General features: G+C 41.1%; 1 protein-coding gene across 1 annotated transcript; it reads right to left on the reverse strand.

Annotated features, from left to right (window-relative positions):
• Window positions 1-5,045: 5,045 nt before the first annotated feature.
• LOC140776404 (xylan glycosyltransferase MUCI21-like) lies at window positions 5,046-6,973 on the reverse strand. The gene is made up of 2 exons (XM_073120111.1): window positions 6,538-6,973; window positions 5,046-6,444 (listed from the first exon to the last, which is right to left on the reverse strand). The coding sequence occupies exons 1-2, from the start codon at window positions 6,773-6,775 to the stop codon at window positions 5,159-5,161; spliced, it is 1,524 nt and encodes a 507-aa protein (XP_072976212.1). The 5' UTR covers window positions 6,776-6,973; the 3' UTR covers window positions 5,046-5,158.
• Between the last annotated feature and the right edge of the window lie 5,408 nt (window positions 6,974-12,381).

Raw genomic sequence — 12,381 nt, forward strand, 5'->3', positions numbered from 1 at the left:
TTGGGCTGCAGGCTAACCCGCCGCAGCCCACCCAAATAAACGGTTCGGTTCGGGTCGGGTTTTTGGATCCGAAATCCAACCCGAACCTGGACCCAAATTTAATAGAAAAGGGGTTGGCTCGGGTTAAACACGAGCCCAACCAACCCGTTTTTCCGTCTCGCGCCCGACGCGAGGAAGAGAGGAATCGAAGGAGAGAGAGTGGCCGCCGATGACGGTTCACGATCGGCTCCCTCTCTCTCTCTCTCTCTCTCTCTCTCTCTCTCTCGTGGTGGAGGAGAACCCACTCACCGATGGCCGACGTCGATTGGAGCCACAAGGGCTCCCTAGAAGATATCACCAACACCGGGCTTGGAGCACAAAGCTTCCGGTGACGATGCCGTTGCGACCCGAAGCCGCCGACCGGCCTGATTACTTGATGAAGCCGAGAACCCCAATTTTAGGTATTTTTGATTTACCCCTTTATATTTAAATTAAACTAGAGGGATGAGAGAGGGCTCACCGGGGAGGAGTGTGGTGGTCCCAATTTCCTCCAGCGATGCTCCGGCGATCCGATCCCACAGCGACGACTCCGACGTTGAGAAAAGAAAGAAAACGATGGAAGAGAAGAAGGCTGGGGGGTTGAGGAGAGAGAGGATTAGGGTTTAATTTATAGATTAGAAGAGGATTAAATCTAATCCGATTTAGATTAGATGAAATCCCCCCCTTATCAGCGCCTCGTCGCGTGCTGGAGAGGGAGAGGGGAGGGGCTGCACGTGCAGAACACGTGCACCCTCCTCTCTCAACCCCTATTTTTATTTTTATTTTATTTTATTATTATTTTTTTGTTTCTAGTTCTGATATGAATTCCTTGTCTGATTCAAACCTTTCTTTGGAGAAGTTTGGTTGAAGTGATACTACTTAGGAAGCTCTGAGGCGACACATCTCTAGCATAAATGCCCTCTACCAAAGGTTGAAACTATTGAATACCTTCTGCTAAAGTGCTCCTTCGCTCATGCACTATGGTTCACTAGAGACTAGGTGTACTCTCTGATGGTCATACTAGGTATCTAAGGAATAGATTCTCTGTGCAAGTGCTTCTCTCACCAACAATCAGCTAGCATATGCTTTCAACAAACTTCTGGGAAATTTGGAAGGCAACGAATGAAGCAATATTCAAAGTCATGGTGTCTTCACCTATTTCTATTGTCTTGGTAGCTGCAAGCCTCTTGGCAAACAACGAGTTGGATCACACTAGCCCTGGTAACATAAAGAAAAGTGAAGTAATAGATGATGCATGTTTAGTCAGTGGCGGTAATGAGGTATGTTGCTAGGTCGATGTTGTGTGGAAGGGGGATGGTATGGGTAGAGTAGATTTTTTTCCATATGTAGTGGAGATCCAAACAATGGTATAAAGCTATATATATCTAGAGCACTACAAAAATGCTTTGATGGATGAGGCTTTTACACATTTGCATGGGGTCAAGGAACTTTATGTACGTAAAAGCCCCGCTAGGTCTTTCCTAGTTGACTACGCTTGCTAAACTACATCCACATGGGTCAAGTCAAGTCAAGTCTACTCAGTTATATTTACTTATTATTTTTAATTTCAAATTAAAGAAGAGATAAGCCCAATATAGTGAATTGGATCTGACTCGCTATAACTCTAACTTAATAGAAGAGGTCATGGGTTAATTAGGAGATGTGGAATGAATATTAGTTCTGGCTATTTTATTATTGTGTATTTACCATTTTATTATAGTTATTAGATCGTCTTTATTTTTTTAGGAGCAGATCTTAATCCTAAATCACTTTCAAGCTTCGAAACCCTAGCCACCACCTTGCTCCACAAGCTACCCTACCTCATGGTCATCCTCCACCACCCTTGGTCGTTCGCCACCCTATGACGATCGCTGCAACATTAAATATTTACAATTTTGTTTAGTTTCAACTTTTTTTATTATTTTATTTTTATTGTTTTCACCCCTACCTTAGAATTATGTAATTCTAAAGCAAAAAGATCTAACTCAAGAGGCTACCATCTCTTAAAATCTCATAAATTTTTTACGAAACAGATCGGTCTAGATCTGGTACATAAGAGTGGTATCAGAGCCATCATTTCTCAGTTAATGGAGAACACACGATCCAAAACTAACCTAGGGAAGATTGCAACCATGGAGGATCAAGATCTCGTCTTCATTCCTATTGAGGTTTCCTCGGTGCCACCAGTCACTACCATTGATGAACCACCTATGTGGGCGACGGCGATACTCGAATTCATGGAGTCTACAAGATCCGCCAAGGAGAACACCGTGAGACTCGAAAAGGCAATCCTAGACCAACACGACCATTCCATGCCACCGCCGGTGCCTTTGGCTATGGTGGATCTACCATCCACACACCATCTTCAAATTGTGAGGGAGGCCAAAACCCCTTCTTTGGCCATAGTGGAGCTCTATCCACCCCTATAGACCCAGACTACCGTCACAACAATGTTGGAGCAGTCGCTAGCGATGGTTCTCAAGCCGTCTTCCTAAGCCACAGTGGAAAATAAAGGCTGAGATCATAAGTTTCCACTAGCGATGATACACTGTCCAAACTGTCATTACCATTCACTTTCTCAGACCGCCCACACTAGATCCATAGTCACTCTTTGCCCCAACACCGAACAAAAGGCCACCGTCAACAACTCTATTGACTACAATGAACTATGGCTTGTGAACTCGAGTCCGACCCTTCCATGGCCACCGGTGGCCACGACTGGCCTTCCCAGCCTGACTGCCATTCAGTGGTGGCCACCGGTGGCCACAACTAGCTTTTCTAGCCTGACAGCCATCTAGTGGTTGCCATCGTAGCTGTTGATGACCGTCAGATGGCCGAACTTGACAAGCCACACTCGCGGTGATACCGCTCGAGCCAAGCCACATTAGGCTTCCACTGGCCTCTCCTCCGTAACAACTTTGCTATAATGGGTCCTTGGCCCTATGTGTAGCCACCAAGCATCGATGGACCCATCGGCGATGAGCCATGGCCTGCATTGTAGCAAATCGAGCGTGAACTTAGGTTTTAGTTAACACCACCGCTCCGTTGCCTCAAGGACCTATTGAATATTGACTGCTAATGGCCAACTAACGTTGGCACCCATGTAGCCTATAGCGATGCACTAGGCCGAAAAACATTTTTAGCCCTACGGTTAGGGTGCATCTTGAGGTATGTTGAATTTTTACAAATTGGCCCGACCACCTCGCATGAACCAGTTGGGAACCCATGAACACAACTTAGGGCTCGATTATGAGCTCGAGGATGCCTGGTGGAATGATGCGATAGGATTGCATCAACTAACTAAGCTGGACTTGTTAAAAGCCCGAGTGCGACGCGAACCAAGTTGGTGGGTGGATTATTATTAGTCACTTTGAGAATAAGATGTCGAAAATGTGGTGGTTTATTATAATTCATCCACATGAATCAAGTTTAGTAGATTATATTGTTTGTTATTTTTAATTTCAAATTAAAGCAGATGTAAGACTAATATGACGAACTAAATCTGTCCCACTATGACTCTACTCCTATAAATAGGAGAGATCATAGTTTAGTTAGGTGTGGTGTCGAAAGCATGGTGGATTATTATGATCCATTCATGTGGGTCGAGTCAGTCAAGTCAAGTCTAATAGATTATATTTGCTTCTTGTTTTTAATTTAAAATTAAAGTAAATGTAAGTCCAATAAGGTGACTAGATTTGTCTCATTAACTCTACTTCTATAAATAAGAGAGGTCATGGTTTAAGTTAGGTGTGGAATGAATATTGGTTTTAGCTATTTTATTATTGTGTATTTACCATTTTATTGTAGCGAGTAAATAGTCTTTATTTTTCTAAGAGTATATCTCAACACTAAAATCTTTTTGAGCTTCAAAACTCTAGCCACCATCTTCCTCCATAAGCCACCCTACCTTACGACTGTCCTCCACCACCCTTGGCCATTCACCCTTTGATAATCACCATAATATCGAATGTTTATCTTTTCACCTTAATCTCGGAATCACATAATTTTGAATCTAAAAGGACCCTAACTCATGAGGCAACCATCCTTTAAGATCTTATAAATTTTTTACAAACAAATCGGTCCAGATCTCATTCGTAATAATGCTTCTATGGCGATTGCTAATATTTATGATGACTGTCGGTGATCATTCCATCATCCAAGAATGTAAGATATGGATGTCCCTATTTTGGAGTCTCTAAGGTTCTTTACATGAGTTGGGTTAATAATACCCAAGCTCACAATCTTGCCGGTCTTGCGCTTCAAAACAAATATTACAAGGAATGGTTCGATCACCTTGGGATCATGACTGTAACTTACATTCAGATGGTGATCAACTCACATTCAGATCCTTTTTTTTGTCCAAATACAGATACGGATACGAATATTAAACAAATTACAAAATTTAAAACAATATCCTAAAAAAATGAATACAAATAATATTTAGATAGATAATCAAATCGTAAACGACTGTTGATCAAATTTTAAACAAATTATAATATTTTATTCAGAGATAATTAATAAAAAAATATTAAGAGTTTTTTTTACATATAAAATTAGAAAATTAATCTCTATAAATAATATATAACATATCATTAGTATCAATATCAATATTCACTATTTAAATAAACAAACTAAAAATTATAAATAATTTAAAAGTATGTAGGTAAATAAATATTCAATATTCGTATCCCACTCCCATAATTATATTCGACCCATAAAAACCCATAAAAACCCTACCCTATCGGTATCCAAATCTTCCATAATTTCTGGCGGAGCTTGAGCGTAAGCTGGCTTGATTAATATAAGGCCCAAATTATATATTCACGTTTGATTTAACTCAGGCCGCCTAATGATTTAACTCAGGAGTGATCACCATTTGTTTTATTTAGGAGGTTACACCGCCCTAAATAGCACATATTGCCCACAGCACACAGCCCCTGCCTCCTAGTTGTGTCGTCGTGTGCGGCTCCGCCACTACTTACCTTGCCTCCAAAGCTAGACTGATTTGTAAATAAGAGTAATAGTACAAACAGGTTCATTTACGTGTTTCCAATTATAGAAAGATCAAACACAGGAATAGATACAAACTATCTTTAGTTAGACTTTCTAATTAATCTCACAATTAGACTCATCAACCAACCTACATCTTTTGCCACTTGGGTCTCTTCCTCCTGGAAACCAAATAGCGGTGAGCACGAACCAACCTCTTCCCAAACCGAGCCAAATCCAATCTCACGTTCTGTCGATCCAAATACACCTTCTTGGTCACCTCCCATCCCTTCTTCGCCACGCTCTCCGGATCAACCAAGATAGGATCCTCCTGTGGATACTCCCTATACAACGAGCTCTCTCTCGGAAGAATCTTATACCCCACGTACCACAACCCCATCTTCGCCGCCGGCTTGCCGTAGTACGTCTCCGCCGCCCAATCCGTCCCCAATGGCACTACTTGTATAAACACCTTACCCGGCCTCATGAACAAGAAGTGGGTCATCGCCGCCCCGTGGACTCCGATCATGGCGTCGCTGTAGTTCAAAGCTCGGTAGATCTTGCATAGCTCCGTCGTCCGATCCGGCCGCAGGACTCGCACGTGGAACCCGACCTTCTCCGCCAATGCGACTAGGTCTTCTTCGTTCTCTATCGATCGCGACCCTCTCCTCGATACGATCACAAGACTCGGCTGGTTGGTATTCGTTGCGATGCTCTGTTTCGGGCTGAGACGGCGGCGCTCCTCGACGCGCTCGATGTATCTGATTCGGCCCCGGTAGGCCTCGTCGAGCATCTTTCGGAAGTCGCGGATGGTTTTATTGTTCGCCATCCTCGAGGCGTTGACGGTGAGCTCGTCGTGGATGCGTAGGCCGACGACGACCTCCGTGAAGCAGTGGGTGCGGCGGTCGCTGGAGAAGTCGATCGGTGGGTAAGCGGAGAGGCGGGAGACGACGTCGCTGTACTTGGTGACCCACCAGTCGTGGTATTCCAAGATGACGAACACCACCTTCTTGTTGAAATGGTGGGAGGTGATATAAAGGGGTATTATCCCATCGTTGAACTCGTGGTATACGTTTCCGGTGTAACCGCCTGTGGAGAAGACGACAGCGGGAACGTCGTGGTGGACGTCGCAGTGGTGGTTGACGGACTCATTTAAATGGATGGTTCTCAGAGTTAGCTCGTCGATGGTGGACATGACGTTGGCCTCCCACTTCCTCGTGTAAGGTCTAATCTTTTCCTCCACGGAAAGGTTAGTCCTGGCGTTCGCCAGCAGGAGGAAGGAGTTGGAGGAAGCGTGGCTGCGAATATCGCCGCGCATGAAGCAGATGTCGGTGCGGAATGCGGTGCGATCGCAGCAGATGGTGTCGTTGGCTCTCGAAGAACAGGGAACCCCCCTGTTCTTCAGCATCTGCGAGCCTTCTTCTATCCCAAAAGAGTCTGCAACCAAAACAAGCATCGCTGTATGAGGAAACTTACAAAGGGAGAGTTACTAATAGGGAGATTGAAGAGCATGGGCATTGGAAAGCTTACAGAGTAGAGGGCAAGGAGAGGTGGGAGAGGAGCAGAAGAGGAGGCGAGAGAGGATAAGAAAAGCAAGGGACGCAAAGGAAAAGAGGAAGAGTAAGCGGCGAATGTTGGGCTTTGGCTTCCTGGTTCCAGAGTCGTAGTAGTACATTACGGGGGGGAGGTGATCATGGGAGTCCTTGAAGCACTGCTCTGGATCGCCCTTCCTTAGCTGAAGGACATAAATGCGGTGGTGCTTCACCATCTACTTCACAGAGCGAACAACAATGGAAGAAGGCGAGAGAGAGAGAGAGAGAGAGAGAGAGAGAGAGGTTTTGGGTTTATGGGTTCGATAGGGAGGGCGGTTGGCTTAAAAGATTTCGAAGAATGGGAAGCAGTCAGAAACTCGGAAATTGGATGCCAGGCTGGAGTGTGGTGGGGAGCACTCATGGGATGAGCAGTTTGGTTTAAGGCCAGCAATGGAACAAATAAATGACAGCATTAGTATTGTCATGGCCATGCCCAGACTGTGCCTGATATAATGTTATCAAGTAGGTAACAGTGTACAATGCTCAGGAGAGTGGTTGATATTAGTTATATGATTTGCGTTATGAGATAGGAATATCTGGATACAGTAGATATGATAGGCTTATCAATGAGTAATAGTAATAAGGATCATTACTATGATTTCTAATAGATAGAAATAATTATAATATACATATTAATTTTGGGGGTTCATAATGAGATATTAAAGTTATGGAAAGTGGGTGGATGCAATATAGAGACAGAGTGCAAATTCATTGGCAAACAATTTGTTATCCTTCGGTACTAAATCATTTGGTTGTTACAATCTGCAACTAATGAGATATAGTAGTTAGTCTTAGGAAGGTTTTGGTCACCAATAAAACAACCTGGAAACGTATAGGAATAGAATAAGAGAAACCAACAAGTCTCCAGTGACCCCAAAATAGGAATCCCATAATTTGAAGGGTTTGCATTGAGGCATTAATTATGAAGCATCGTAAACCATGTGAGACTTGGCTGTTTACGGCAAGTGGACAATTGTCTCCCCAATCAAGTACAAATGGGTGCTTAAGTTGGTCATTGGATGTATTATACGAGAACGTCTTTTGACGCAAGCTTTAACTTTCTATGACTCGTGTTTGTAGCATTAAGACGGCCTTTCCTTTTTGTTTTTTTGTGAGTACATACTAAAGGGTACCTTTTCGCGTTGAGTTGGGCTGAGATGGAGCAACTATGCAACTGTAAATAAATATGAATAAACTCAATCTGGGAGCTATACCAATTTCCACTGACACAGTGCATGCAATAATTCTTGCAAGACATTAGGTGGTGTTCGAATGTTGAATATCTACATTAAATGTGTTTAGCTATACTTATTTTTTAAACTTGAATAAAATAATTTAAATGGTTTAAATTATTATGATGTTAGGTTATAAACCGATTTAGTAATGTCAAGCTTTGAGAATATAGGATGTTGAATTGTTTGCTGAATTTTGATTGAAACTGAATTTGATCTAATTGATTTTTTCAAACTCGCACTTGCCTCTCATGGGTTTGCAGAGTTTTTGTATTCCTTCTTAGATATTGATACGAAGTAAGCATCTGTGTATATGTGTACTTGATTAATTAGGATGATTGTAATGGTAGATCAATATTTCAGTTAGTGTTTTATTACATAATCGCCAAAGGAGAGATTATTAGTATAATATTTTACAATGACAAATTTGAGGAAATAAAATATTATTAAATATGATGTATAATCTTGGATTTTATGTATGATTAAGTCACAATATTTATGAAAGACGTGTACGTTTTTTTTTAAAAGAATTCAAAAATCGTATTAAAAATGAAATCAAATTTAGCATTATGTTAAAAAATGATGCGAATAAATTCCCTAGCCCATTCTGTAATACCACCGCCTGGCATAGGCACGTGCATGCCCACGTGCCCATATGGCACTTGAGGCGCATGCGACAAGACGGACGGAGTAACCACGAATAGATATACCCCTGTGCTCACATACTCAATTACAAAATATATCATGATATTATTAAGTTAAATATGTTTAACTTATTCATAACTAAATGCACAACAACCATACTAGGCAGTTACATAATTTGGTAGGGCTACACAAGCCATGACAAACCATTAAGATATAACTAAAATCACTAATACATGAGTACATTATATTTTGACATGTATTATACAAATCATCGCCTATACAATAGAGTACAAATATCAAATAATGGTATAACTTAATATCTAGATAAACTATCTTCTATACCATCTCATTTCTATAGTTCACCTCATCATCGCTTTAAGTATCTTCTCAGAATATCTCAAGTCACTATCACATACCACATATCTTGGGAGTTAGAAAAAAAATAAAAAGTCGTGAGCTAAAGGCTTAGTGAATAAACTTTACCCTGAATCAGTGATGTCAAACGAAGAGTAAATCATGTACTGAATAATATGAATCAGAAAGAGCATCATGTCATGGATGAGTACATAAATGAATCCTCAATAATATATAAATGTATTATGAATATCATGTCCTAACTGATCAAATATATCGACATGTATAAATAAATCTCCATATTATACTATTATCATAACTCTCTCAATATGACACATATGATGCATGTCGATCATGATTATGTTATAATATCAAATGTAACTATATATAATGCATAATGACCACTTAATAATCAAATATATCAGATAATAATAAAATTATATGCATATTTCAATATCTCAATGATAGACTATGGTACCAAAAGATAGGCTCTAATACCAAATGATAGGCTACAGAATGATTCCTTCAATATCTGAATTTATTGCATAAAGCAGTTCACACAACCAAGAAAAAATATTCACTAAATATTCTCTCGTAGTCAAAAAATTACAAAACCAAGGGGAATCGATCCGTAACTTCCTGATCTATATTTTTTATATTTATGCCCTTCGCAGATTCGAACTACAACACAAACAAAATTACAATTTAGTGCAGATGATGGTGGTAGTGACGGGTGGAGTGGATATTAGGGTTATGGATGATAATGGAGATGAGGGTGGATAGTGGTTGTTGTTATGGGATAAAGAAGAAGGGGAAGAAGTGGTCGAGATCTCAAGGAAAAGGGAGAATTCGATAGACGAGGGAGATTAGAAGTTAGGAGAGAACTTGCTAACGGTAGAGGTGGTAGATTGGTGAATAGGGAGGAGAGAGATTAGGGTAGAAAGAATAGAGAGAAGATAGGAGGCAAGAAATTAATAATCTAATAGCATAATGAATTTGGCTGCCATCCACACCTTTATAAAGGCTAGCCAACAAGCCAAAATACAATTATTAACCCTAATTCTAGAAGATTCCTGTCGATCACGTTCAAACGCGCCCGATTGTGTTCGAACGCATAAAAGGCATTCTCTGTATGTGCGAACAGAATACGGGCGTTCAAACGCGGTGTTCGAACGCAGTCGATCGCTTTCGAACACACATTTTGTATTCTCTATTTTTGCGAACCTGATGTAGGCGTTCGCAAGGGCGTTCGAACGGGACCCCTTCCATATTCGAACGCGACCTACAGGAATTTTATTTTAATAAAAGTAAACAACTAATAGAATAAGAAAAGATCCTAACTAAATGTATCAGCCCACCATGCTCCCCCCACCTTGTCGTCAAGATAAAAAGTTAGGGAAACGCTCTAAAATATTAGTCTCCAACTTCCATGTTGATACACTTAATTAGGATCTTTTCTTATTGCATTAGTTGTTTATTTTCATTAAAATAAAATTCTTGTAGGTCGCGTTCGAATGCAGGTGGAGTCACGTTCGAACGCCGTTGTGAATGCTTACATTTGAACACGGTCGGGCGAGTTCGAACGCCCGCGTTCGAATGCCAGTGTCACGTTTGCAAATCTAGAGAAGGGACTTTTTTGAGTGCGTTCGAACGCATCGAGCGCATTCGAACACGATCAATAGGAATCCTCTAGAATTAGGATTTCATATTATTTTAGGACTTGTTGGCTAGCCTCTATAAATATGTGGATGGCAGTCAACTTTATTATGCTATTGGATTCTTGATTTCTTGCCTCCTATCTTTTCTCTAGACTACTCTCTCCTTCTTCTTCACCATCCTTCCACCTCTACCGTTGGCAAGGTTTCTCCTCACTTCTAATCTCCCTCGTTTGTTGAGTCACCCCTCTTCTTTGAGATCTCAACTACTTCGTTTCCTTCGACTACTTCCCTTAATCACTTCCACAATCTACCGTAATCTCCACACCCATCCATAACCCTAACATCCACTTCACCCGTCACCACCGGCATCACCCACATTACTCAGTATTTTCGTTCATATTACAATTTGAATCTACAAAGGGCGGAAATACAAAATTTGTAGATCAGGAATTTATAGATCTAACTTAATTAGTTTCGTAATTTTCTGACCATCGGAGAATATCTGACGAATATTTTTCCACGATTGTGCGGACTGATTCCTATAATAAATTCAGATCTTGAAGGAATCTTAGCATAGCCTATCTTTGGTTCCAGATCCTACCATTTGGTATCAAAGCCTATCAAATTGGTATCAGAGCCTAACATTTGGTATCAGAGCCTATAATTGGTATCAAAGCCTAACATTTGGTATTTTCATATTTAGTAAGCTTGACTTAAGGGCCGGGTATCATCAAATTAGAGTTCACCCAGCGGATGTGCACAAAACTGCATTTTGGACTCCGGACAGACATTACGAGTTCTATGTGATGCCTTTTGGTCTCACCAATGCTCCAGCTACCTTTCAAGGCCTCATGAATGATATATTTTGGCTTCTATTGCGAAGGTATGTCTTGGTATTTTTTGACGATATTTTGGTGTATAGTAGGACTGAATTGGAGCATTGGCAACATTTAGAGGACGTGCTAAATTTGTTGGAGCAAAACCAATTGAAGATCAAGAAGTCCAAGTGCCTATGGGGAGTACCAAAGGTGGAGTATTTAGGCCACATTATTTCGGTGGATGGTGTTAACGGCGGATCCACAAAAGGTTGCATGTATGACCACTTGGCCTATTCCTACTACTACTGTCGGATTGAGAGGATTTTTGGGCTGACTGGTTATTATTGTTGATTCATCGCCGGATATGGCAAGATCGATGCTCCTCTTACTTCTTTGTTGAAGGACTCTTTTAGATAGACGGATGAATCCACTTCAGCTTTTGAAAAATTGAAAACAACAATGATGACGGCACCCGTTCTAGCGCTATCAAACTTCACCAAAGAATTCATTATTGAATGTGATGCATCGGGTATTGGGATAGGAGTTGTATTAATGTAAGAAGGATATCCCATTGCCTATCTTAGTAAGGCTTTATCCCAAAAATCTTAACAATTATCGACTTATGAGAGGGAGACGTTGGCAATTCTGCATGCGGTGATAAAGTAGATGTCTTATTTGATCGGTAGGCGATTCATTATTCGAACCGATCAAAAGAGTCTTTTCTACTTTATGGGACATCGCATACATACTCCAGCACAGCAGCGATGGGTCACAAAATTGCTGGGGTATGATTATGAAATTCAATATAAGAAGGGAACGGAAAATAGAGCGGCAAATGCACTATCGCGCCAACTCAATGCCGCTGAGCTTGCAGCCTATTCATCTCCTACCTTTCCCTTCCTTGATGAGCTGAGGTATGCTTGTACATCTGACCCAGATATTTTGAAATTGTTACAGGAGGTGATGGATGATCTGGAGCACCATCTAGAATTGGAGAATCGAGACGATTTGCTGCTGGATCGCGTATGCATTCAGGTGTTAGAGCGTATTGGTCTGGTTGCATATCGTTTGGAGC

The sequence above is a fragment of the Typha angustifolia genome, chromosome 14 (genome assembly GCF_048772165.1).
Source record: "Typha angustifolia cultivar Huaian chromosome 14, ASM4877216v1, whole genome shotgun sequence".
NCBI lineage: Eukaryota > Viridiplantae > Streptophyta > Magnoliopsida > Poales > Typhaceae > Typha > Typha angustifolia.